The sequence below is a fragment of the Pongo pygmaeus genome, chromosome 23 (genome assembly GCF_028885625.2).
Source record: "Pongo pygmaeus isolate AG05252 chromosome 23, NHGRI_mPonPyg2-v2.0_pri, whole genome shotgun sequence".
Taxonomy (NCBI): domain Eukaryota; kingdom Metazoa; phylum Chordata; class Mammalia; order Primates; family Hominidae; genus Pongo; species Pongo pygmaeus.
Genome location: NC_085931.1, coordinates 55687107 through 55714910, shown reverse-complemented (window position 1 = coordinate 55714910; position 27804 = coordinate 55687107). Strand labels below are relative to the sequence as shown.

At 55.7% G+C, this 27804-nt stretch overlaps 1 protein-coding gene across 6 annotated transcripts in view; it reads right to left on the bottom strand.

Moving 5' to 3' along the window:
* PRR5 (proline rich 5) overlaps nt 1-27804 on the bottom strand; it is a 69983-nt gene that overhangs the window by 11829 nt on the left and 30350 nt on the right. For 4 of the 6 annotated variants that reach the window (XM_054469728.2, XM_054469731.2, XM_054469732.2 and 1 more), the window contains exons 2-4: nt 23818-23934; nt 11885-11965; nt 2146-2194 (exon numbers count right to left, since the gene is read on the bottom strand). In XM_054469728.2, coding sequence (XP_054325703.2) covers nt 2146-2194; nt 11885-11965; nt 23818-23924 — 237 coding nt within the window. In that variant the 5' untranslated portion in view covers nt 23925-23934. Of the gene's footprint in view, nt 1-2145; nt 2195-11884; nt 11966-23817; nt 24223-27804 lie in introns of those variants that run through there. The other 2 variants (XM_054469730.2, XM_054469727.2) reach the window with 2 other exon arrangements.

Here is a 27804-nt window from a genome sequence, read left to right as displayed (position 1 = left end):
ACTGCACTCCAGCCTGGGCAACAAGAGTGAAACTCTGTCTCAAAAAAGAAAACAAAAACAAAAACAAAAACAAAAAAAAAAAAAGAAGAAATGTACAGAATCGGCAAATCCGGAGACAGAACGTGGATGAGTGGTTGCCAAGTGCTGGGGAGGGTTTGGGGAGGGGTAGGGATTACCAATGGGTACAGGGTTTCTTTTTGGCATGATGAAAAAGTCCCAGAATTAGATGTGGTGAGGTTGTACAATTTTGTGAATATACTAAAAACCCACTGGGCACAGTGGCTCACACCTGTAATCCCAGCACTTTGTGAGGCTGGGACAGGAGGATTGCTTGAGCCCAGGAGTTCAAGACCAGACTCTGGACAACAGAGCAAGACCCTATCTCTACAAAAAATTAAAAAATTAGCCAGGTGTGGTGGCATGTGCCTATGGTCCCAGCTACTCAGGAGGCTGAAATGGGAGGATCTCTTGAGCCTGGGAGGTTGAGGCTGCAGTGGGCCGTCATCATGTCACTGTACTGCAGCCTGGGCAACAGAGTGAGACCCTGTCTCAAAAGACACAATGACTAAAAATCATTAAATTGTACACTTTAAAAGGATGAATCGTGGCTGGGCGCGGTGGCTCACGCCTGTAATCCCAGCACTTTGGGAGGCCGAGGCGGGCGGATCACGAGGTCAGGAGATTGAGACCATTCTGGCTAACACAGTGAAACCCCGTCTCTACTAACAATGCAAAAAAATTAGCCGGGCGTGGTGGTGGGCGACTGTAGTCCCAGCTACTCCAGAGGCTGAGGCAGGAGAATGGCGTGAACCCGGAAGGCGGAGCTTGCAGTGAGCGGAGATCGTGCCACTGCACTCCAGCCTGGGTGACAGAGGGAGACTCTGTCTCAAAAAAAAAAAAAAAAAAAAAAAAAGGGTGAATCGTATGGCATGTGAATTATACCTCAATAAAGCTGTTAAATAACAATACTTTCTTAAGCCCCTAGAAGAATATGATGCAAGGGACCACGGGCTTATCCTCAACCCACCCACTGGGCAAGGTGGGTGCCTCACTCCGAGACTGCACGAGACGCTCCTGTGCTGAGCAGGGCCCTGGGCACCGCAGCAGCCCTGGAAACTACAGGGGCACTAGGCCAGGCCTCACTGGCTGCCCTCCCTCCCGGTGTGACCTCAGGTAGGTCGTTTCACCTCTCTGAGCGCCAGGTTCCACCATACCGCACGTGTGTGCATTGACAGTGCAGGCCTCTTGGCCAGAGGGGGTGCCGCAAAGGTGAAATGCTGCAGTACCTGGGACAGACACTGGGTGATGCTGATGGCATAGCCACCATTGCCACTGTGCAGCTCAGTGGGGCCACGCACACCCCAAACCCACACGGACATCCCAGGAGTTTGAGGGGAGATAATGACAACACTTGGAGTTGATCATGTGCCAGGCACAGCGCTAAGAATTCACCGCGTCTTGACCAGGCGCAATGGCTCTCCTGTAATCCCAGCACTTTGGGAGGCTGAGGCGGGCAGATCACCTCAAGGTCAGGAGTTTGAGACCAGCCTGGCCAACATGGTGAAACCCTGTCTCTACAAAAATACAAAAATTAGCTGGGCATGATGGTGGGTACCTGTAATCCCAGCTCCTGGGGAGGCTGAGACAGGGGAATCGCTTGAACCCGGGAGGCAGAGGTTGCAGTGAGCTGAGATCGCGCCACTGCGCTCCAGCCTGGGCAACAGAGCAAGACTCCGTCTCAACAACAACAACAACAACAACAACAACCACAAAACAAAAGACAAGAAACAAAAATTAGCCAGGAGTGGTGGCGGGCACCTGTAATCCCAGCTAATCAGGAGGCTAAGGTGTGAGAATCGCTTGAACCCGGGAGGTGTAGGTTGCGGTGAGCTGGGATCACGCCATTGTACTCCAGCCTGGACGACAGAGTGAGACTATCTCAAAAAAGAATTCACCTCGTCTTATCACTTAACCTCCACAACATTCCACGTGGCTGTGGCTAGATAAGGAACGAGGCAGGTCCTTGGAACCGCAGGCAAACAGTGGGGGAGCCGGCGCTCCACACCCCCAGGGGCAGGTGAGCCCCTGTGCTTTCTGGCTGGCTCATGAGGCAGGCCCAGCCTGGCTGGAGCAAGACCCACCTACCTGCAGGTACTCCGTGAAGAAGGACCCCAGCTCTGTCTTCAGCAGCTGCCTGTGGGTGGGAGGTGAGACAAGAGTGAGTCCCAGACCACACGGCACTGGCATGGGGGACCCAGGGACTGGGGTGGGGCCTCCTGGGCAGCGGGAGACCAGCATGCTCAGCCCAAAAACATGAGTAGTGGACAAGTCCCACCTGTCCAGACCTGCAGGGGCTGGGTCGGCCACACAACCGGGGCCTCCATGGTCCGCAGTGGCAGCTCATCAACTAGATCCCTGCACTCATGTCACAGCAGAGGAAGCCAAGGGGTCCTCAGAGGGAAGACAGTGGCCTCTGCGTCTCACACCTTCTGGAGAGACACCTGGCAGGGCTGGGCCTGCAACACTTGGTTTGCTCCTGCCTTCCACCTGCCCAAATCCCGGATGCCATGGGCTCCTCCTCTCTCCCCCTGCAGAGCTTCTTCCCAAGTGTTTACTCTTTATTCCAGAGAAGCTCATTCAGTCTTCACCAACCCAGCCGCAGGCATTCACCGGGGCTCCCCTTTTATTACAGGGGAGGCAAGAGAGGCTCACAGAGGTCAAGACACCAGACCAGGGTCACATGGGACACGTCAGAGTTGAGATCTGAACCTCCTCCTTGGCACTCAACACTGACAATTCCTCCTTCCCTCCCTACATACCTCCAGGGCCTGAGAGAATGGGAGCACCACATTCCACACCAGCCAGGCTGAAAGCACACAGGCACTGTCAGCGCTGAGGCCCCAGATATGACCTCCCAACAGTCTTCTGAACCAAATACATCAGAAATCTTACTTTTTAGGTTGCTATTCCCTTTAGGAAAACTTTCTTTTTTTTTTTGAGACGAAGTTTTGCTCTGTCACCCAGGCTGGAGTGCGGTGGCGCAATCTCAACCTAGAGGTTGCGGTGAACCCGGGTTCAAGCGATTCTCCTGCCTCAGCCTCCCAAGTAGCTGGCACTACAGGCGTACGCCACCAGGCCCAGTTAATTTTTGTATTTTTAGTAGAGGTGGGGTTTCACCATGTTGGCCAGGCTGGTCTCTAACTCCTGACCTCAAGTGATCCACCCGCTTTGGCCTCCCAAAGTGTTGGGATTACAGGTATGAGCCACCACACCTGGCCTAGGAAAACTTTCTAATCAGTGCTGAATTATAGGCAGTCCTCTCTTTGCATGGTTCTGATACATACAAGTTACAGTTATACTGGTTAAGTTAAATAACAGCAGTCACCCAACCACACGGTTCAAATTTCGGTTCTCGGCACATTAACTGGGTAACTGCATAAAGTACAAGCTCTGCTGCCCGCTCTCCAGTCCACAAATCAAAATGTAGATAACAGATGTGTAAAATGATCACTGACCAATTGCAACACTTCTTTCAAAGTCAGTCTGTGATTGGTCCCTAAGTATCTGTCAGCAGTTCATGCACAGACAGCAAAGTGTGACCTGTGTTGCCTCCTTGTCTGCCAGTGTGAAACCCATGTGGCGTTCTGTAAAAATGGATACAAGAAAAAGCAACTGGCCAACACAGATGGAAGTACAGCAAATCAATAAAAAATGATCATACTCTGAACAGGCAAACACTGCTCAAAATACTATGTTCCCACTGTTTTATTTTTTATTTTTATTTTTGGAGATGGAATCTCACTCTGTCACCCAGGCTGGAGCGCAGTGGTGCGATCTTGGCTCACTGCAACCTCCACCTCCCAGGTTCAAGTGATTCTCCTGCCTCAGCCTCCCCAGTAGCTGGGATTACAGGCGCATACCATCACGCCCAGCTAATTTTTGTATTTTTAGTAGAGACACGGTTTCACCATGTTGGCCAGGCTGGTCTTGAACTCCTGACCTGAGGTGATCCACCTGCCTCGGACTCTCAAAGTGCTGGGATTACAGGCGTGAGCCACCACACCTGGCCCCAAAGTTTTAAATTATAGTGCACTAAATATTCATTTTACTGTACAATCTTTTTCATTTCTCTGTATGGTTACAACCAAACAGTAAAATATGTTGGTCATGTTTATAACCAATAGACCAATAGTACAACAGCTTTCAATGTTCTGACAAGCTTTGGCCGGGTGTAGTAGCTCATGCCTGTAATCCCATCACTTTGGGAAGCCAAGGTGGGCGGATCACCTGAGGTCCAAAGTTCGAAACCAGCCTGGCCAACATGGTGACACCCCGTCTCTATTAAAAATGCAAAAATTAGCTGGGCGTGGTGGCGGGCGCCTATAATCCCAGCTCCTCGGGAGGCTGAGACAGGAGAATTGCTTGAACTCAGGAGGCGGAGGTTGTAGTGGGCCGAGATCGCACCACTGCACTCCAGCCTGGGTGACAGAGCGAGTCTCTGTCTCAAAAAAAAAAAAAAATAAAATAAAGTTTTTAAAGATTATGGAACAACTGTCATTTTCCCCGTGGTTTACTAAGATCGCACAGTTTCAATGTGTCGTCATTTTGGAAGCCCTGCACTGTGGTGCAAAGAGAGGACTGGCTGGAGTTTTCAAAAGCAACATGCTGGGGAGAAAAAGCCCAAATAAGGCTTGCTTCCTGCAAGCTGCCCACCCTTTTCACTATGCCCCTGGCCACCAGGAGTCGGAGGGTGACAAAGTCTCCTGTTCCTGCTCTGGTCAGCTCTCTTAACCATGGATCTGGGGGGGGCTGGTGGAGGTGCAATAAACATACCATCCCCCATAAACAGTGAGTGCATGCTCTAGTCCTCAGAGTCCCTTTTGGGGTGGCTGTACTTTATATTCCTGGAGAAGCTGTAAGCTGGACCCCAGTTCGGGACTGGCTGCCCCCACCATGCCATGGGGTGTGGGATCTGGGAGCTAAGTGAAGCCCAGAGACGTGGCCTGGGCTGAGGGAACTGGCACTCAGGTGCTGGGATGGAGGTGGCTCCTGCTCCTGCACCTGGCCATCACCGAAGCTTGGGGCTCGGGCAGTACTGCAGGTGCACGGAAGCACAGGGCAAAATACTAACGTTCCTGCACAGCTCTGTGGGCAGTGCTGAGGCAGGCCAGTCACAGGCCTCCGTTCACAGCCACCTGACAGGTGATGTTAGTGTCCCCATTTCATGGATGGGGAAGCTGAGGTTCAGGCTAACAGCGCAGCTGAGTGGTTCCAGCCCTGGAGCCTGGCCCTGCCTGGCCAGCAGCTTCTCTTAGTAGCAGGACTGGCTTTGAGGCCTAACATCCTCCCTTGCAGAACTGAAAGGGAGCACTGACATCAGTGCAGTGGCATTAACAGGGCTGAGGTTCACCCTGTGATCACAGACAATGGTGCCCCGAGAGACCCTTGGCAGGCAGCCCCCGCCCCAGCAGTCCCCCCAACCTTCTCCCGCTGTCCCCGGGACCTGTCCTCTGGTCCTCCAAGGACCAAGCTGTGACCTCAACCTCATGGAGTGATCCCCACGTCCACACAGCATCTGTCTGAAAGTTACCACAGGCATTACTTGCAGGGCCACTTTGGGTGATGCCAGAGAGCAGGGCACCAGGTGAGAAGGGAGGGTCTTCATAGAAGGCATGAGGCTGAGCCCGAGGGCGTCTGCTCAGCAAGTCAGGGCTGGAGGGCAGGCCCCAGTGCTTGCTAGCACGCCATGTGACTCTGGACGAGACCCCTCCTCTGTCTGGGCCTCGGCACCCTTGTCTGTGGCCTGAGATCCATGTGAACATACAGCAGGAGGTGAGGCAGGAGAGTGGGGTCTGGAGGCAGGGAACCTAAGGCCAATTCACACTGACTTCCTAGAACTAAATCCAAAGGAAGACCCCAATATTCCATGCCCAAGTAACAAAAGGACCAGACGCTACTTCCTTTGCAACCCCTCTTTTCTGCACGGCAGATGAAAAACTATAAGGACCTCTGATTCGTCCCCTACCACAATTGGTTGGGCCAAGTCTTCATTTGCATAGGAGTATAACTTTGTAACTTCAGCTTCTGATTGGTCACTTTCCACAACCAATCGGACGTTTGCATAGGGTGCTTCACTTCAGGTTCTGATTGGTCGCTTTCCGCAACCAATCACACTGATCGCGGGCAGCTACTTCATTTACATAGGGTGTACACCAAGTAATCAATGGGAAACCTCTAGAGGGTATTTCAACCCCAGAAAATTCTGTAACCAGGCCCTTGAGCTGCTTGCCTGCTCCCACCCTGGGGAGTGTGCTTTCGTTTTCAATAAATCTCTGCTTTTGTTCCTTAATTCTTTCCTTGCTTTGTTTGTGTGTTTTGTTCAATTTTTTATTCAAAGCACCAAGAACCTGGACACCCTCCACCGGTAACAGAGGGTCCCGGGGGTCAACTGGGATCAGGAGCAGCTGGAGCCCAGAAAAGCTTTCCTGGCCCTCTCCCTGCCCATGATGAGTGCGGGCGTGAATGCTGACCAAGGAATAAATGAATAAATGAACACCTCCTTCAGGACCAAATGGCCCCTCAGCTCACAAGGGCTGGAAATCCTGGAGAGGCCCTAACGAAGCCCTACCTGGGGTGGCTCCAACCCACTGGCCACCTCTCGGGCTCCCCTCGCCTCCTCTGACATTTCCTCTCACCCAGCAGCTCGCACTGAATGAACTCAGCGCACTCCTTCTCTGGGCAGGGGTAAGGGGCATCACTGGCTGAGCATCCCCCCATTTGCACGGTGCCCACCAACTCTCCCGGACCCCAATGAGAGCACAGACACGGCCTCAGATCGGAACTGACCACAGGCTGAGGATGAGTGGCCAGTTCGGGCCCCACTGCCCCTGGCCAGGAATGCTGCCGAAGGCCTCGTCCACCCTCAAGCCTGTAGGTAGCGGGTGCTCACAATGAAGGCTAAATGGACGGGCGATTTCCACTTGGCAGCTGCCAGCACCTAGGTTCCCCTCATTCCTGATCTGTGAGACCCCTTCCAGGCAGGGGAGGGGTCACACACCAACTCCAGCCATGCAAAAGCCCTACAAGATGGGAACCATGTTCATTCCAGAGATGGGGAGACTGAGGCTCTGGGAGCGCACAGTTGAAGTCAAAGGCTGGACCAGGGAACCCAAGGTTGGAGCCCTAGTCCTGCAGATGAAAAACAGGCATCCTTCCTACAGGACACGAAGAGAGGGCCTGCCCAGTCCGGGATTGTGGGAAACTTCAAAGTCAAGTAGCTTAAATCCAAACAGCACCACTGGCCTGCACGTGAGACCTGCTGCTGACAGGCTGCGGGCATGGCCACCTGGCCTGAGCTAAGCTTGGGCTCCCTGACAGTGGGAGGGGACCACTCCCTCAGGGGAACCCCAAGCCAGCCCCATGCATGCTAGGAATAGAGGACACCACGCCAGGGACGGAGAAGAGGGGGTGTGGGTGTCCTCAAATCATAGGAGGGGAGCCCAGGGGATGAAGCTGCAGCAAATCCCAGGCCCTAGGGGCTAGCAGGCCACAGAGGGGACAGCCTGGGTGTAGCTGGGATGTCAGCCTCAAGAGAGACAGCTGTGGGAAGGGTCTGCAGGGCCAGAAAGCAGAGGCTGGGACACCCCATCCAGGGGGTTTGCTGCTTCCTGGGAGCAGCTAGGCCAGCAGGACCTGGTGCTGGAGTTGGGCAGGGACAGATCATCTGCGACTTGGCCAGGAGCCAGCAGGAGAGGCCTTGCAGGGAGCAGGTGGCCCGAGCTCCTGTCCATGAGCTCCTGAGCTACCCTGAGGACTCAGATGCACGCTACTTACGGTCAAAGGCAGAACAGTATGAGCCACATGGGACACTAGGAGAGAGGCTGCCCCAGACAGACACCCTGGCTGTATTCTGCAGGGACAACACAGGCGGCACATAGCAGCCCAGGCCACTAAGCACAGGCGAAACGGACTTCATGGCCGAGCACAACGAGGGCACCCGGGGCCTCAGATTCTGTCTAAGAGGGTGGGTCACATAATAATAACATGTCAGGGATAATGTCATCCAAAGCCATTAAGATAAAAAGACGTTTGGGTCCTTAAATCCGCAGCCCTCTGGACAGAAAGTGACTTATTTGTTAAGATTTTTTTCTTGTTTTCTCAGCCAGGTGCAGTGGCTCACGCCTATAATCCCAACTCTGAGGCAGGAGGATTGCTCGAGCCCAGGAGTTTGAGACCAGCTTGGGCAACAGAGCAAGACCTCATCTCTATAAAAAATAAAAAAAATTAGCTGGGCTTGGTGCTGGATGCCTTTAGTCCCAGCTACTCAGGAGGCTGAGGTGGGAGCATCACTTGAGCCCATAAGTTGCAGGCGGCAGTGAGCTATGTTCACGCCACTGCTCTTCAGCAACAGGTCGAGACCTACTCTCTAAAAAAAAAAAAAAGAAAAAGATTTTTCTTTCCCTGTAAAAATGATTATGCAAAGTGTGTTCATTTCTGTACCTTAGGACGAAGAAAGGTAATCAAAGGAAGGGATCAATAAAATAGCTAGACAACTGGACATTATACAAATTAAAACTTTTTGTGCTTCAAAGGACACAGAAAGAAAGTGAAAAGACAGCTCACAGAATGGGAGGAAAGATTTATAAACCAGTATCTAACAGACCCTAGATCCACAATATATAAAGAACTCTCATAGCTCAATAATGCAAAGACAAATAATCCAACTGAAAAATGGGCAAGGGATGGGAACAGACAGTTCTCCAAAGAAGATATCTAAATGACCAATAAACACCTGAAAAGATGCTCAACATCATCAGGCATCAGGGAAATGCAAATTAAAACCACAAACAGATGCCACTTCTCGGAAGGAAAGCAGTGGAAATTAACATGTGTTGGTGAGAGTGTGGACAAATTGAACTCTCCCGCCCTGCTTATACGCTGCTAAGTGGGACAGTGAAATGGTACAGCCACTGTGGGAAAGGCGAGAGTACCTCAAAAAGACAACCACAGAGTTATCATGGGACCCAGCAATTCCACTGCTAGGTACACGAACCTAAGAGAAATGAGGCCAGGTGCGGTGGCTCAGGCCTGTAACCCCAGCACTTTGGGAGGCTGAGGCTGGCAGATCACTTGAGGTCAGGAGTTCAAGGCCAGCCTGGCCAACACGGTGAAACCCTGTCTCTACTAAAAATATAAAAATTAGCCAGGCGTGGTCGTGCACACCTGTAATCCCAGCTACTCGGGAGGCTGAGGTTGAACCCGGGAGGCGGAGGTTGCAGTGAGCTGAGATCACACCACTGCACTCCAGCCTGGGTAACAAGAGTGAAACTACATCTCAAAAAAAAAAAAAAAAAAAAAAAAAAGAGGCGGGGGGACCATTTGGAGGCTGGTGTAATCAATGTCTCTAGTAACAGACTCTCTCATGGGATCAAAGCTAGTGACCAATTGTGGATTTAATGTATAATTAAAGTCATTTCATTTTTTTTTCTTTTGAGACGGGGTCTTACTCAGTTACCCAGGCTGAAGCGCAGTGGCCTAATCTTGGCTCACGGCAACCTCCTCCTCCAGGCTCACATGGTTCTCATGCCTCAGCCTCCTGAGTAGCTGGTACTACAGGCGCCTGCCACCATGCCCAGCTAATTTTATGTATTTTTGGTAGAGACAGGGTTTCGCCATGTTGCCCAGGCTGGTTTTGAACTCCTGAACGCATGCAATCCTCCTGCCTCGGCCTCCCAAAGTGCTGGGATTACAGGGTGAGCCACTGTGCCCAGGCTAATGCCACTGAATTTAATGTGGCCACGCCATCCAGAAGAGCCAGGGTAGGGCAGGAGGCTGAACAACCCAGCAGCCCCGATGTCAGGGGCTTGAGCTCCAGCCCTATTCATTATTAGCCCTGTGACCTCAAGCAACCCACGTCAACCGCTCCGTGCCTCAGACTCCTCACCTGTAAAATGGAGATAACAAGGCATCCACTCCTCAGGGCTGCAGTGAAGAGTGGATGAGTATTTTTTTAATTTACTTTTAAAAAACGTTAACACATATTAATAGAGAAGGTGTCTTGCCATGTTCAGCCCAGGCTGGTCTCAAACTCCTGGCCTCTAGCGATCCCCCTACCTTGGCTTCCCAGCATGCTGAGATCACAGGCATGAGCCACTGCTCCAGGCCATGGACGGGTTTGGCGTGAAAAACTCCTGGTCTGAGGCTGGCACAGAGCAAGGCTTCAGTAAAAAGACCCTGCTCTTATTCCTTAAACATTCCAGCACTTCTTTCTGAACTGGCTAAAAAGAAGTTGCCCCAAATAACCTAACTGTCCAGGGGCTCAAAGTTTAACACAGCCCCCGATTTTTACGCATTTCTTGGATAGAATCCTGGGGCTGGCGAGGGGAGCCTGGGGCCCAGGGCAGCTTCTCTGTGCCCCCACCCCCAGCACACACTCCTGGGGAGGCCGCCTGCTCTGTGTCAGCCCTGTGGAGAGGCAGCAGCAAGAATCAGCCAATTACCAATGCTATCCATGTCAAGGAGGGGCAGGGGAGAAGGATGTCCAAAGCTGGGGACTGTGCCTGCCACTGGATTCATAAATTTAAAAGTTAACTGCTTTTGTTGTTGTTTAAATACCCCGCTGGCCGGGCATGGTGGCTCACACCTGTAATTCTAACACTTTGAGAAGCCAGAGGTGGGAGGATGGCTTGAGCCCAGGAGTTCGAGACCAGCCTGGGTAGTGAGACTCCCATCTCTGCAAAAAATAAAAAATTAGCCGGGTGTGGTGGTACATACCTGTAGTCCCAGCCACTCAGGAGGCTGAGGTGGGAGGGTTGCTTCAGCCCAGCGGGTGGAGGTTGCAGTGAACTGAGATTGCACCACCACACTCCAGCCTGGGCAAGAGCAAGACCCCGTCTCAAAAACCAAACCAAACTGCCCCCTGGCAGATCCTTTAGGCTCCTATTTCCTGAAGCAGAGGCTCATCAGGAAAGTGAGCTCCCGGAGCCCCACACAGGGGTGGGCCAGATAAGCCAGAGAAAAGCAGGCCACCCTGAACAAGTGGCATGTATTGGGCCTCAGTTTACCCACACGTAAGGGCCCCTTCAGCTTTGCCACACAGGGTGAGGGGGGCGCCGGCGTATGAAAGTCTGGCCAGTCCACTGACTCTTCTCCTGAATAACAAGGGGAAGGGTGACTGCCTATTTTGCCAGTATTCTTTTGACACAGGAACAAGGTAACAGGGTCAGTGCCAAAGGAAATAGCACAGAGCTGGGAACTGCATCCTTGGAGCAGCTGTGTGATCTGGGGCGAGTCACTTGACCTCTCTGAGCTTTGGCCTCCTCCACTACAAACGGGAACCCTAGACTCCCTTGAAGCTCCTGCCACCTGGCTTGGGGCAGCAGCTTGGTGGGTGTGTGTCCAGCCTGCTGCTTCACAATCCTCATTTCCCGGCTATTCACAGGAAACGAGGGGTGTTTGGCAGGGCTGCAATTGCTTTTCTGGGAATGACACTCCCGTCATTAGGCAGGTGGGTCCTTCCTCTTTAACAGAATAAATATCCTTCATGATACTCAGCACCAGTGGGGGCTGTCGGCGTCATCTCCAGCCGCTGTCCAAGTCCCACCCTGCTTCCCCTTGAAGAACTTTCTCTGGGGCTGTGGGGGCGCAGGGCCACCAAGCCTAAAGTGGTTTGTGGAGGTCATGGCCCACATGGCAGCTCGGGAAACCACGTCCTGGCCCCGCGGACACTGCTAACTTGGGCCTCACTCTCCTGTTGACAGATGGCCTCTAGGGGAGGAAGCCCAGGCGTGGCTGGCAGGTCAGGGGCCTGGCTGGGGCCTCCGACTCTGGGCCTAGCCCTCCCTGCCACGCAAGGACTCTGGCCCAAGGTGGGACAGGCACTCACCGGACGCCCTCGTTGAGGCTGAAGAGCTCCTGGTCGGGCAGCCCCTTGCGCTGGAAGACGGCGATCACCCCGTTGTGGATGCTGTGGGCAGAGGGAAGAGAACACTGCGGTCCTGAGGTCTGAGAGCCCCCTGGTTGCCCATCAGGCCCCCTTCCTCTTTCCCTCTCTCCTAGAAGGGCAGGATCGCCATCCCTGCCGGACCCTGCTCACACCCACTTCAATTCCGAGGCCCTGCACCCCCAGGCCGGCCCTGCTGGAGCCCAGCCTGTATCACCAGATGCCCTCTGGTCACTGCCCCAGGACCTTGCTCACACGTCCTCTGCATACACTATGTGGCCAAACCTCAGCCAACTTCCTTTCTGGGTTCTTAACCCCACCTTGCCCAGGCCAGAAACCAGGAAATCCCTGCACCTCTCCCACCCCCCAACACATCCAAGTCCTGTGGACTATTGCCCCTTCTCTGCCTCCACGGCCACCTCGAGTTCAGCAGCATCACTGCATCCCTAGCCAGCTGTGGGGCCCCTGACCCCCTCATGCTTCCTGCCCGTTTGTAAAACTCTCTAAGGCTGCCGGGCGCGGTGGCTCACGCCTGTAATCCCAGCACTTTGGGAGGCCAAGGTGGGTGGACCACAAGGTCAGGAGATCGAGATCATCCTGGCGAACATGGTGAAACCCCGTCTCTACTAAAGATACAAAAAATCAGCAGGGCGCGATGGTGGGCGCCTGTAGTCCCAGCTACTCAGGAGGCTGAGGCAGGAGAGTGGCATGAACCCGGGAGGCAGAGCTTGCAGTGAGCCGAGATCGCGCCACTGCACTCCAGCCTCGGCGACAGAGCGACACTCCGTCTCAAAAAAAACAAAACAAAACAAGACAAAACTCTCTAAGGCAGGAGCTGGCAAACGTTTTCTGTGAACAGATAGAAAGCAAATCTTTTAGGCTTCATGGGTCACCAATCTCTGTTACAACTGCTCAACGTGACTGTTGTGATGTGAAGGTAGCTGTGGCAGCAGGGTACCGTGGTACACGCCTGTAATCCCAGCACTCTGGGAGGCCAAGGCAGGAGGATTGCTTGAGGCTGGGAGGTCAAGACCAGCCTGGGCAGCACAGACCGTGCCTCTACAAAAACCAAAAACAGGCCAGGCGCGGTGGCTCACTCCTGTAATCCCAGCACTTTGGGAGGCCAAGATGGGTGGATCACCTGAGGTCAAGAGTTCGAGACCAGCCTGGCCCACATGGCGAAACCCTGCCTCTACTAAAAATACAAAAATTACGCCAAGCGGGGTGGCTCACGCCTGTAATCCCAGCACTTTGGGAGGCTGAGGTGGGCGAATCACCTGAGGTCGGGAAGTCCAGCCCATTTCTACCTCCTAGAGCCCTCCCCGTATCCCTTCCTGGCTTGCCTGGACCTTGGATGACACGAGCCGGCCTCCCACCTCTCCACCACATCCACCCTCTGTGGAGGCCACAGTTCCTTCCCTGCCCAGGGCTTTGCCCAGCAGGCACAGCCTGAGGTCCTGCAGGCAGCATCCAGGCTCCTCCTGACATGGCCCCTCCCAATACTCCTGAGCATCCTGAGCTCTGACCCCAGAGAGTGCAGGACCCTCTGGGCAGCGCCACATCTCTGGGTCTTAGTAGCAACTGACTCTCCTGTCTGGAAGGCCCTTCTCGTCCCTATCCATGAGGCAAGCAGCTATTCATCTTGATTCAGAGGCCACCACCTTCAAGAAGCCCTCTGAACCCAACTCCTCCTTTCCCAATACAGACTCTCCACCAGCACTTTGCTGATTCACTTTCCTGGTCACGAGTGCCCGCTGCTGGCCACGAGGTCCTCAGGGTGAGAACCAGGTCTGGGTACAACAGCCACCTCCCACCCAGGACCTGGCTGCAGCTCTAAGGCTCCTATGGCAGACCACACCACAAACCAGGCAGCTGCCACCATGCTCCTAACGTCCTCATCTGCTTTAACTCTACCCTTCCCTGTGACTTGGCCACCCATTTTGCAGATCAGAAAACCAAGGCCCAGGTGGCTAAGTTCTCTGCCGGAGGTCACAGAGCGGCCAGCATCTTCGGCCCCTGTGCACCTGAACTCCTCTGTGCTCCTTCTCCCAGGCAGCGTCCCCACACAGAGCCGGGACTAGCCAGGGCTTCCTGTCTCCCTATCCTCCCTGGAGCAGGGCAGGTCACAGGCCTCATATCCCACACACTTCGAGGAGGCTCTGAGCAGCATGGGGGCTGTGCCAGGTTCCACAGCTGGTGCTTGGCCTGGCCCGGCCACAGGCTGAGATCCAGCTCTGCCCAGGGTTTCATCAGCTTCTCAGCGGGCACCGGCCGAGATCACGCCAGATACATATCCCTGGCCTGGGGTGCCCGACTGCACCGGAATGCTCCTTAGTCCCGTGTCTGGGGACACAGGCTCTCTACCTTCTGTTTCCTGTCTGTAAATCAGGAATCGTGAGAGCGCCACCTCCAGAGAGTTTGAAGGATGAGCCGACCCGGGGTGACGCTGGTGGCTGGTCATCCCCTCATGGCTGGGATGATGCTCCCATGTGAGAAGCCCTGGGGTGGCCCCAGCCCCACAACTATGCCACAGTAGAGCTGCCCCCCGCCCCCATTTTCAGACTAAAAAAAGTTGAAAATCCCAAGGGAAGTCTGCTAGGAAACCAGCTGTCTCCCAACGGCAGCTACCCTACAATCCTGGCAGCTGCAGACACCCTCCCAGCCCTGTGCCAGCTGCTGGGGTGGGTTGGAGGCAGGGGAGATGCCAGGGCCAGCTCCACCCAGCCCTGCATCTGCTGGGAGAGCCTCTGGGATATGGCGTGTGGAGGTACTCCTGGCCACTGTCCCCACACCCTGGATGGAGGTTCAGAGGTGCCTTCCCAAGTTCTTTCCTGGAGCCCAGGCCTCCCTTACAGCGGACGGCGGAGTCACTGCTGGACCCAATTCAGGCAGAGGGGACAGTGCAGCGGTGTAGCCAGGGCCTCCAAGGCTCGCAGTGGGCCCCAGGCTTCAGCCCTGCTGTCCTCAGTGACCTGCCCTGATTAGCCTGTCCTTCCTTCCTTTTCATTAACTCCCCTGGGGGCCTCCAGCGCACTCTGGTCGCCCTGCCAGAGGTGACCCTACACCATGGGACCTCTGGACAAGGTTCTCCCTCTGACCTGTAGCCGTCTTGGGTCTGGCGTCACTCACACTGCCCTCCTCACTAGCCCCTTGAGGCCCCAGGCTGGAGCTGCCCTGGCTTCTTTCTGCCCCGGGGCCTCCATCCTGCTGTTCCCTCTGCCTGGGGCTCGCCCTTCACCTGTCCTTCCTCGCAGCTGTGTGGGAGAGCTAGCTACTTCTTTTTGGGGGAGAAGTGTCTACCTGGCTACGGTTAGACCTCCCGACGCCCCACCTGGCCTCACACTCTGGCTGCACAGAGCAAAGCCCAGCGAGCACCTGCCCGCGAACACCTGCCCGTGAACGCCGTGGCACTCCCTTCCCTCCGCGGAGGCCAGAGCCTCTCCTGGGCTCCTCTCCCTGGGCGGTCTCCCATCCACACTCCCCACCCCTCCTCCTCCCTCTGTGGACTCTGAACTACACTTCTGGGCTGGGTAACTCGGCCAAGTTACCACCTAACCACTCAGTGGTTCAGTGTCCCCATCTGGAAAATGGACTTCTCAGTCCAGGGCCTACCGCCCGGGGTGCTGTAAGGTCAGCATGCCCTGCCCTGCCCTGCCCTGCCCTGCCCTGCCCTGCCCTGCCGCCTTTTCTGTGAAGCTATAGGGAGAGGCTTGTATCTACCACACCTTGGCCACACCCGGCCTGGGCCCACCTACTCTGTGGCTTCTCAGTCGCCTAACCACCAGCCTCCAGATTACAGGAGAAGACAGAGAGTCACACAGCCTGGCACCCGCAGAGGCCCCTCCCCCACACCCAGGACCTCTGCTCCTCTCCACCCCACCCAAACCCTCGGGAGAAGGTGGGGTAAGGGTGTTTGGTAAACAAGAAAGCCTCGCTGCGGGCCACTCAGGGACAGAGGAAGGGCAAGGAGGGTGGGAGGGTCTCATGTGACCTGACATCTCCCAAAACAGAAACGAAACCCCAGCTGCCCCTCTGGGCCCTGCAAAGACGGGCCCAGATGGGGCATGTGTAAATGTCGTGGCTTCTGGGTGAGGGCTCGAGTGGAAACGGCCCATGACCTCCCTTGTCCAGATGTGGACCGCCTCCTCTAGGAAGCCCCCCCAGCCCCAGCAGGCAGTGCCCTCCCAGGGCAGGGCCTCACATCCCAGGAGGGTAAGTCCTCCTGAGGCCAAGTCCCAGCAGGGGGACCAGCCCCTCCTGAGCGCTGGGGGGGTGCAGGTGAGGAAGAGAAGGGGAGGACCCTTAGGGAGGCTCCATGGTGCCTGGCAGTGCTGAGACCTGCTGCCACTGGGGCTTGGGCTGAAGAGGAAGGGCTGAGGCCCGAGGGGCTGATCTGGGGGCCCCGTCTGTCCAGAACAGGCCATGGTGGGGACAGTGCCGCACCCACGGCCTCCCTTTGGCTGCCTGCCCACCCACCTCACATCCCACCTCCACCCTCCACCTCCCCAGCATGAGGCTGGGTGGGGAGGGGCTGCGGGCAGGAGCTGGGGGCAGGGGGTCAAAGTGGTGTACCACCGCGCGCACGAGGAAAGAGCACCTCAGAGTGTGGGTTTCCGTGGCTGCCATAACAAATTACCCCTAACTCGGTGGCTGAAAACAACTCAAATTTGTTCCCTTACAGTTCTGAGGTCGGAAGTTCTTTTTCTCTGTTTGTTTTTTTGAGATGGAGTCTCGTTCTGTCACCTAGGCTGGAGTGCAACAGTGCAATCTCAGCTCACTGCAACCTCTGCCTCCCGGGTTCAAGCGATTCTCCTGTCTCAGCCTCCAGAGGAGCTGGGATTACAGGTGCGCGCCACCACTCCCGGATAATTTTCGTATTTTTAGTAGAGATGGGGGTTCCACCATGTTGGCCAGGCCGATCTCGAACTCCTGACCTCAGGTGATCTGCCTGCGCTGGCCTTCCAAAGTGCTGGGATTACAGGTGTGAGCCACTGCGCCTGGCCTGGAAGTTCTAAATCAGTTTCCCTGGACTAAAATCAAGGTGTTGGTGGGGCCGTTCCTTCTGGAGGCTCAGGTGTGGGGAGAAATACCTGTCCCTGCCTTTTCCAGCTCCCAGAGGTGCCCACATTCTTTGGCTTGGGGCCCCTTCCTCCATCTTCACAGCCAGCAGCGTAACACCTTCCAAGCTCTCTGTGCCTGTCACTGCATCTCTGTCCCTTTTACCCCGCCTCTCCCTCACACAGACCCTTGTGATTACAAAGTCCTTTTCAACACATAAAGCCTCAGAGTCACAGGTTCTGGGAACTAGGGCAAGAAATCTGCCCAGGCTGCTTCCGAGGGGCAGGGAGCTTGGGACCCAGAGCAAGCAGGTAGGAGTGGTGGGGAGCCGAACACAGGCCCCCTCACTGCCCCCAGGCCCCCAGGCCCCCATCCAGCCTGAAGGCTTCAGCCAACATCCTCTGGCCTTCAGAGACCCTCATGAGCACGTGCTTTTGGTGAAACCTAGGTTGAATCCCAGCTTCCGTCCCAACTCACTGCATGAACCTGGGCAGTCCCTGTACCGTTTTTTTTTTTTTTGAGACAGAGTCTCACTCTGTCTCCCAGGCTGGAGTGCAACAGCACAATCTTAGCTCACTACAACCTCCACCTCCCAGGTTCAAGTGATTCTCCTGCCTCAGCCTCCTGAGTAGCTGGGACTACGGGCATCCGCCACCACGCTGGGCTAATTTTTGTATTTTTAGTAGAGACGGGGTTTCACTATGTTGGCCAGGCTGGTCTTGAACTCCTGACCTCAGATGATCCACCTGGATCGGCCTCCCAAAGTGCTGGGATTACAGGCATGAGCTACCGCGTTTGGCCTCCCTGTACCGTTCCGAGCCTCAGTTTGCTCATCTGCAAAACGGGAGTATTGAGCTCACCTTAAAGGTTACTGTGGGGAATGAAAGCTCATCCATAGGGCCCAGTACAGGGCAGGGTGTAGGTGGTACTACTGCTGTGTAATGGAGAGCACAGTGTTGCTGGGGGAGACACGGGTGCAGGGTTGGGGCAGGTGGCTGGAGTCGTCACAGCCTCAGCTGGTTCCTGTCCAGGACCAGGGAGTGCAGACAAGGTCCTTTAGGGCCCTGCCCTTGTGCTCTAACCCTAGCTATGGAAGTCAGCTCTTGCCACCAACACCCACCACCTCGCCCTGGCCCCAGCTGGGACAAGAACCCACATGTGTCCCTGTGTCCTGGCCCCATGTTAGACCTGGATTCAGACCCCAGACCCTGACATCAGCAGGGGATCTTGATCAAGTGCCTTTCCTCCTCTGGCATCGGTTTCCCTATTTGTTTTTTGTTTGTTTGTTTTTTGAGTTAGAGTCTCGCTCTGTCACCTAGGCTGGAGTGCAGTGGCGCAGTCTCGGCTCACTGCAACGTCCATCTCCCGGGTTCAAGCGATTCTCCTGCCTCAGCATCCCAAAGTAGCTGGGATTACAGGCATGAGCCACCACGCCCGGCCAGGTTTCCCCATTTGTAGGCTGAAGACAGTCACCCTAGCCTTGGAGGTGGATTTGTGTAGAGTGAGTGAGAAGTGAATCATCGCCGGCCCTGCACGAGGCTGGCATCTTGGGGCCACGCACTACTTCTGCCTGCCTGGGCCTCCACTTCAAGCAGAAGGTGGGCCTGGCTCTCTAAAGCCTCAAACATTTGGGAGACACAGGCCTGGCAAGGAGGAAGTGTCCCAACATGATTGAGGCCCTCTGGCCCAAACACATGGAGGGGTCTGTGTTGGGGTGGACTGCAGGGGTGGGGCTTGGGGATCTCCTCCCACCCCCAGCTGGGGTCTCTGCAGTGGTGAGCCCTGCTGGGGATCCCCAGACAGAGGTGAGGGCAACTGGTGGGGCACTGGCTCAGAGGGCTTGGTACCCCTACATGCCCTCATGGCATTTTGGGGCCCACTCTGGATCTGGGACATCTTTTGGGAGTTTCTCTAGAGCCTCTGGGGCTGGGGGAGGCAGGAGGGGATGGCAAGATACATCCCTGCCAGGAGGCAGAGGCTGCGGCCAGGCCTAGGGCACAAGCACAGAGCCCACCAAGGGCACGCTGGCAGCTGGGGCCTAGTCAGAGGTCATCGGGCCGCTTGACCCTGCCAGAGCCTCCAAGCAGGGCACCCTCATGCCCTGGCTCCTGAGGCTGGCGTGTAGGCCCTCCTCCACACAGGCCCTCCCTGAGCCACTTCAGCTCTGCCTGCAGGGCACGCCCCAGTGGCCAGCCACTCCTGCCCCACCTCCTCCTCCTCCTCCAGCGGGAAGATGTGAAAGTACACCTTGGCTCCGCAGCCCAAGAGCACGGCCTTCATGGCCGGAAGCCCTGTAGGGACACAGGGGCCAGACCCAGGGAGGACTGAACTGGAGCTGCCTGGGAACTAGCAGGGAACAGGGACAGGGGCCCTTGAGGAGGGAGGAAGGAAGGAAAGGAATAAGGATGGGGGTGCCAGGGGTATGGCAGGTCAGCCTTCATATCTTTATCTGTCACCCCACCAGCCTGGGAGAGCCCGATGGGAACACATCTCTGCCGCCTTGGTGCTGGGCAGCAGATCTGTCACAGGCTAGGGGCAAAACCAGACCAATGAATAAGGAGTGGGCACTCAGGAAACAACCTCTGCAGTCCTGGTTTATGTTTTGTAAGGGGGGCCCGGCCGGTAGGCCAGCCGGTGGCCCAAGTGCAGTGGCTCACGCCTGTAATCCCAGCACTCTGGGAGACTGCGGCAGGTGGATTGCTTGAGCTTAGAAGTTCGAGATCAGCCTGGGCAACATGGCGAAACCCCATCGCCACCAAAAATACAAAAAAAAAAAAAAAAAATTAGCCGGTGTGATGGCACACACCTGTAGCTACTTGGGAGGCTGAGGTGAGAGGATCGCTGGAGCCTGGGAAGTCAAGGCTGCCTGAGCCATGATTGTGCCACTGTACTCCAGCCCAGGTGACAGAGCAAGACCCTCTCTCAAAAGAGAAAAACCAAACATTTCTTGCACACCTACAGAATCAACATCCGTGGAGGAAAGAACGGAAGGCAGACCCCAGCGAAATGCTCAGCACTCCAGGGCCCCTGGTTTGCTTTCCTCCCAGCACCAAGCCCACCTGCATTTACTTACCTCCTTGTTTATTTACCAATGCCTCCCTCTGAGAACTTTAAGCTCCAGGAGGCTGTTCTCTGCTGAATCTATGCCCTGAGCAGCCCAGTGCTGGCACAGTCAATGAATGAATGAATGAATCAATCAATCTATCAATCAGTGACTCAGTTCTCATGACAGAGCAAGCCTTACACTTGATGGAAATAGGGTCTTTGCAGCGGTATTTAATTAAGGACCTGGAGATGATCCTTAACTAAGGATGGGCCCTCAATCCAATAACTAGTGTTTTTACAAGAGAAAGGAGAGGGAGCCTGGTGTGGTGGCTCACGCCTGTAATCCCAGCACTTCCGGAGGCCGAGGCGGGCGGATCACCAGAGGTCAGGAGTTCGAGACTAGCCTGGCCAACACAGTGAAATCCTGTCTCTACTAAAAATACAAAAATTAGCTGGGCATGGTGGTGGGTGCCTATAATCCCAGCTACTTGGGAGGCTGGGGCAGGAGAATCGCTTGAACCTGTAGGGGCGGAGAATGCAATGAGCTCAGATTGCATCACTGCACTCCAACCTGGGTGACAGAGTGAGACTCCATCTCAAAAACAAAAACAAAAATTAGCTGGGCATGGTGGTGCACGCCTGTAATCCCAGCTACTAGGGAGGCTGCGACAGGAGAATCACTTGAACCCGGGAGGTGGAGGTTGCAGTTAGCTGAGATTGCACCACTGCACTCCAGCCTAGGCGACAGAGCAAGATTCCATCTCAAAAGAAAAAAAAAAAGAGGATGGGCATGGTGGCTCACACCTGTAATCCCAGCACTTTGTGAGGCTGAGGTGGGCAGATCACCTGAGGTCAGGAGTTAGAGACCAGCCTGACCAACATGGCAAAACCCCGTCTCTACTAAAAGTACAAAAAATTAGTTGGGCGTGGTGGCGGGCACCTGTAATCCCAGCTACTCCAGAGGCTGAGGAAGGAGAATTGCTTGAACCCAGGAGGAGGCAGAGGCTGCAGTGAGCTGAGATCACACCATTGCACTCCAGCCTGGACAAGAGTGAAACTCCGTCTCAAGAAAGGAAAAAAAAGAGAGAGAGAGAAAAGAGAGGGAGATTTGGACATGGAAATGAAAGCCACGGGGAGGTACATATTGGAGTGATGCAGCCACAAGCCAAGGAGCCACCAGAAGCTTCAAGAAGCAGGGAAGGCTCCTCCCCTAGAGCCTCTGGTGGGAGTGACACCTGGACTTCAAGCTTCTGGCTCCAGAACTGTGAGGGAACAAATTTCTGCTGTTTTAGGCCACTGAGTTTGTGGTCTTTGTTACAGCAGCTCTGGGAAGCTAATACAGTCACACAGATAAAAGGGGGTGTGTCTTGGACTCACAATGAGGAGTACACGGCTCGGCAAGCCAGGCCCTGCAGAATGACACACCTGTCCCCGACCCTGCACAGATCTGTTGTCCTGGGGGGCCCTGGCAGGGAGCACCGCTAGAAGCTGGAGCATGCAGACAGGGACCAGAAGGGGTGCCCTGCCCCCTGCAGTTTCCACTCAGGGACTTGGCTGGGGAAGCCAGTTTGCCTTCTCTTGGCTCCATCTCCCACATCTGCTGGGGAGAAGAGCCGGGGCGCAGGCTCTGCTGCATCCTGTGCAGGTGATGGATGAGCTGGGCAGGTCTCCTGGGTGCTCTCTCTGCCCTTCTGCATCTCTCGGTGGGGGGTGCTGGTAATACCTCGCTGGGCTAGGAGAGTGGCAAAGTCAGTTAAGGGCAGTGAACGGGGCTGGCCCAGGGCCTGGCACATAAGAGGAGTGCAGGAAATGGCCGTGCCCCTGCTGTCTGGGGCGGCGGGAGCTGATGCAGGCCTAAGGGCTGGGAGACCTGGAGCCCTGCAGGTGCCGCGGGGACAGGCTGGCATTTCTCTGCAATCTGCCAGGCTGCTGAGTGAAATCTAGTGGGGGGGGCGGGGTGCCTCAGGCAGAGTTCCCCTGAGGCCTCCCTGAACTCTGAGAAGACACTTGAGACTCAGAGCCCACGCCAGGGTCACCCAAGGTGGGGTGAGGGCAGTGTCTAAGCCCTCTGAGGCAGCAACCAGCCAGTGCCCCCACCTGTCTAGGGACCCGCAGCAGGACGCCCCAGCTCGGGGGTGGGAGGGAGCTCACCAAGTGGCTGTCAGTGGGTGCTCAGGAACTGGCTGACTCCTGTGGAGCCCTCCAAATGCCATCCCTACAGGGACACCCCGACACTGCTCCCCTGTGTGAGTCTGGGCTTGAGCTGTGAGGTACAGAGCACTGTGTTGAGGGCTTCATTTTGCATGTTCAAATTTCATCCCTACAACTGTCCCATGAGGTGGGTACTGTTATCTGCCCGTTTTATGGATAAGGAAATTGAGGACCCGACTTGCTCAAGACCACAGAGTAGGGAAGAGGCAGAGTTGGGATTTGAAATAAGTCTGTTTTACTCTTTCCTCTAAATCACGGCAGAGAAACAAGGAGAGAGAGATGGCTTTCACCTGAATACTGGAGGAGAACACTGCTCTTTTTTTTTTTTTGAGATAGGGTCTTGCTCTGTCACCCAGGCTGGAGTGCAGTGGTGGCATCACGGCTCATGACAGCCTCGACCTCCCTGGCTTAAGTAATCCTCCCATCTTGGCCTTCCAAAGTGCTAGGATTACAGGTGTGAGCCGCCGTGCCTGGTGGAGAACACAGCTCTTAAGACACTGTGCTGTCGTTGGGTCAGTGAGATTTCCCAACAGGAGTCCTTCCTTCACCGTTCCCACATCAGCCCTCCCCACAGGGAGGAATGCGAATACCCACTGACGGAGAGGGAAACGGAGGCAGGCATGTGCCAGCCCTCTAGCAGTTTGCAACTCAGAGACAGAAGAGACCACGTTTGAAGAGGGTCTCGCTGGCAGCCCTGAGCCCACCATGATGCTCACAATGCATTCAATGAACTGAAAATAACGTGTGTCCAAGTGACAGCCGGGTTCCTGGTGGCCAAGACCACAGCCGGTGGAGCATCTGGCAAGATTTTACTGCCAGGTGTGGGGGCGAGAGGGGCAGCGTCCACTGCCTCCCCCGAACAGCCTGCCTCATTTTCTCCTGCCTCTCATTTTCCTAGGGAGCAGAGACGCTGGGGAGTTCCACTAAATGAACCGTCTCTTTTCCAGATCCCGGCCTTGCTCCTCAAACAAAGCTGGGAGAAGGGGCTTCCCAGGCCCCTGCTTGTCTGGGAATGACCCCTGGAGGAGGGTCCTCTAAAGAATGCCTCGCAGCTGCCGCACCCCCTGCTGACAGCTGGAGGACAGGGGGCCTCTCAAGGGAAAGCCTAAGGGACCTTAAAGAGACACAGGAAGCCTGCGCGACCCACCCACTGAGCCCCGAGGCTCCTGTGCTCAGCTGCAAAATGGGAAAAACACTTCCTGCTCCGTTACCCTCCCGGGTTGTCACGAACACCGGAGTGGAGACGTGGAAAGACCCCGGGTAGGAGACGGGCACGCGGGTTCCCGGCCCACCCCACCCCGCCGCCCATCCGCCGGGCGCTTCTGGGCCAGCCTCGGGCGCTGGCGGGCCTCGCTCCCTTCCCTGGGTTCTGGAACCACGCTGCACTGAACTTTCCTCCAGGCCCGCACCACTCCGGCGGGGCAAGTTCTTTGCAAACTGTGAAGCGCCGCGCCGCCTTCGGCACCGTTCCTGGCTCGGGGCGGCCCCTCACCCGCGGACGGCTCAAGGGTCCCCTCCCCCGGCTCCGGGACCTCCGGGTGGCCGGGAGGGCGCGGCCTTACCTGTTCCAGGTGGCGTTGGCGCAGGCCCGGCGCTGCTGCGTGCCCCGCTCGTCCGCGGCGGCGGCCGGCTCTCTCTTGCCCAGGTCACTGAGGCTGGGCGAACTCATGAACTTCAACCTGCGGAGAGTCCTCATGGTGACCCGGGCCGCCTGCGCCGCGCCCACGCGCGCCCCACGCCGCGCCCTGCGCCACGCCGCGCCAAGGGCCCTGGGCCGGCGCTGCGCCCTCTACGCGGAAACTCCGGCGAGAGCAGGAAGCCGAGAGGTCCTGCGGGTTCCCGCCCCGGCCCCGCGCCTCCGTCTTGGGTCCCGCGCCGGCCGCCCCGCCGGGTTAATCATTGCACGGAGAGGCTCAGCGTGGAGCGCCAGGCGCGCGGCCAGCACAGACTCGGCGCAAACGGAGGCCGGGGGCGGGCCCGGGGGCGGGCACAGGGGCGGGTCGCGGCGCCCCGGGGGGCGGGGCATCGTGGGCGGGGCGGGGCCTCAGGTGAGGGGGCGTGTGCAAGAGGCGGAGCTGGCGTCTCAGCGGCCGCAGCTGCCACGACGCCTCGCTGGGTCTGCCCTCTGGGGACGTGCTCACCCTCCTCCCCTCTTCCGAGGGCCCCACATGCCCACAGGAAACCAACACGCACAGGGCGCAGGGCCCAAGCCCAAGCGTCCGCCCCCCGCCCAGCACTGCGGTCGCGCCCACACGATGTCCAGCGACCCCGGCCCCGGCGGTCTCTCCCTCCACAGCCCTCCTTGCAAAGGCTGTGCCACAGAGGTGCCTCCGTACCCCTCCCCTGAACACAGGCTCCCCCACCCAGCTCTCATGAGGACTTTGGGTAGAGGCCTTCAGTCCCCTCCAGGCACCTCGGCCCAAGAACCCGCTCCACCCGGGCTCAGCCTAGACCCCCTTGGACGGGGACTTCAGCATTGCCTGGCTGCCTGGAGGATTTGCGGGAGTGAGGGCTTGAAGAAGTAGAGGGTTTGCTCCTTATCCCCCACCCCCAGGTCTCTTGGATGGTAAAACCAAGCAGTTTCCCAAGTCCCTGTGGTGGGGCAGAGTGATCCCAGTGAAGGCAGGGCACAGCCGGTGCTTCCTGCCTGCTTTGCAAAGCACTTTTAGATGTCTGATTTCACATGAACTAACATGAACTACTTCCGTGAGGTAGAGGTTATTCTTCTCCCCATTTTCCAGTTGAGGACATTGAGACTCACAGAGTGAAATAACTTGCCCAACATTGTGCAATTAACAAATGGCAAAGTTGGGCCTCACCACAGGGAGCGTCCAGCCCCTTGCACAGGGCCCTTCCCAGTCCCCAGCTTCTGGGATTCCCACAGGGCTCACCTGACCCCTCCATCAGATGGGGGGTGACAGCCACAGCTCCAGGAGCTGGGAGGGCCCCATATAAAATGTAAGAGAGAGGTGATGGCTCATGCCTGTAATCCCAGCACTTTGGGAGGCCGAGGTGGGCAGATCACCTGAGGTCAGGAGTTCAAGACTAGCCCGGCCAACATGGAGAAACCCCATCTCTATTAAAAATACAAAATTAGCTGGGCGTGGTGGTGCATGCCTGTAATCCCAGCTACTCGGGAGGCTGAGGCAGGAGAATCGCTTGAACCTGGGAGGCAGAGGTTGCAGAGAGCTGAGATCGTGCCACTGCACTCCAGCCTGGGCAAAAAGAGCGAAACTCCGTCTCAAAAATCATCATCATAATAATAAATAAAATAAAATGTAAGAGAGCCTCATGAAGAGTCTTTGTTTAGTGCAAATCAACCAGTGTCTCCTGAGCACCTCCTATGTTCCAGACATAAATACCATCGTCTTTGGGAGACAGAGACATAAACAGACAAACTTGCTCATCAGTAAAGCGGGATGGAACGGTTCATCTCACAGGCAGCTTGGGGCCCACAGGCAGCAACAGGTGCTTTATAAACTAACTGTCAAGTGCTGTACACGTTTTCTTTTCTTTTTGAGACAGAGTCTCACTTTTTGGCCCAGGTTGAATGCAGTGGCACCACTGCGGTCACTGCAGCCTCTACCTCCTGGGTTCAAGAAACCCTCCCACGTTAGCCTCCTGAATAGCTGGGACAACAAGGCATGTGCCACCATGCCTGGCTAATTTTGTGTGTGTGTGATGGCGTTTCACTCTTGTCGCCTGTGGAGCGCAATGGCGCAATCATGGCTCACTGCTAACCTCTGCCTCCCGGGTTCAAGTGATTCTCCTGCCTCAATCTAGTGAGTAGCTGAGATTACAGGAGCCTACCACCACGCCTGGCTAATTTTTTTTTTTTATTTTTAGTAGAAATGGGGTTTCACCATGTTGGCCAGGCTGGTCTTGAACTCCTGACCTCAGGTGATCCTCCCACCTCGGCCTCCCAAAGTGCTGGGATTGCAAGAATGAACCACTGCGCCCGGCCCCCTGGCTAATTTTTTAAAAAAATTTTTAATAGAGACAGGGTCTTGCTATGTTGCCCAGGCTGGTCTCAAACTTCTGGACTCAAGGAGTCCTCCCACTTTTGGCCACCCATAGTGTTAGGATTACAGGCATGAACTACTGTGCCCATCCCATGCTCTCAAACTTACGGGAACACTGTATCTTTTAGATCCCAAACCAAATTTCATAGCCAGACAAGGATTTCCTACCTTATTGCTGTAAAAAAAACAAAAACAACAACAAAAAACATATAAAAATACTAAAGCATGTACTGAATTGTCTCTGAAAAGAATGAAAACAGAGGATAAAGCCCAGATCCTTGACTCCTCGGAGGGGCCTTTGAGACCTGCTTGCCCTCCAGCTGCAGGTCCCTCCCCTACCCTAGAACGTTTTTCAGGGAAGTTAGTTGCCCCTGTCTCTGACCGCCTTCACTGTCAATTAGGCTCAGGGGGCGTCCTCTTGTCACCTGATGACTTTTTTTCCATCCTATGCCATAAGCCAGGAGGGCAAGAACCATAACAACTTGTTCACTGCTACAGTCCCCGTGCCTAGCACAGAATGGGTGCTTCATAGATATTTGGTTTAACGGATGGATGAACATTTATCTCATAAGAATAAAGGGATTACATTGGACCCCATTGGTGAAAATGCCTCATAAAAGTGCCCAGGCTGGACAGATGTGAGCGAGAATCTCCGTCACGGCCACTGGTATAAACGCAGCAAAGCAGAACCGCCGGGGATCCAGACGGGATGAAATGGTTTCCCACGCCGGAGGCAGGCTCTCAGGAGAGGACTGGCTTTGTGGGCTCAGCACAGCCTGGTCCCAAGCTTGCTGACCACAGGCAGGGCCTGGCTGGCAGGAGGGGCCAGCTCCAGAGAGGGAGGGAGGCCTGACTGCTTGGGATAAGAAATCAGAGAGAAATGGGCAGCCCGAGGTGGGAGGCAGGAGGAGGGAAACAGGGGGCTGGGAATGCTGCAGGCATCTGGGAGAAGCGGCCAGCCAGAAATTCCGGAGGTGGGGATGGCTGAGGAATTTTAAAGAGATCTTTAAAAAAGGCGTCTCTAGTCAGCGTTAAGGAATTAGCTATAACCTCTCCCTGGCCCCAGCCACAGATGTGTAAAATCTGTCTACACCCAACAGCCCAGTGCCAGGAGGGCAGTGGAGGCTCAAGCAAAGGTGCTACTGCTCTGAGTTTGGGCTGTGACAGGCAGACAGGGTACAGCTGCGGGGCTGCCCCTGGGGCCAGAAACCCCAGACAGAGGCCACGAGGGGACAGAGCTGTCACAAACCCTCAGAGCAGGGGGCAACTGGGGGACAAAGGGCGGAGTCCAGCCCCTAAGTGTGCTCTGTGGCCTGCAGCGTCAGAGGAAAATAAACCAAACTGCATGCGGCCAACATTTTACAACGGAGAGATTGACACAGAAACCCGGATTCTGGCCGCCCTGAAGCATCAGATGACAGTCTTGCTGGGCCTGAGCCCCACGTGACAGCTCCCACCCGGCTACTGCCCCTGCCAGCAGGCACGAGGGCTCCAGGTGCCCACCGGGCCCTCCTCTCACTTATGGGG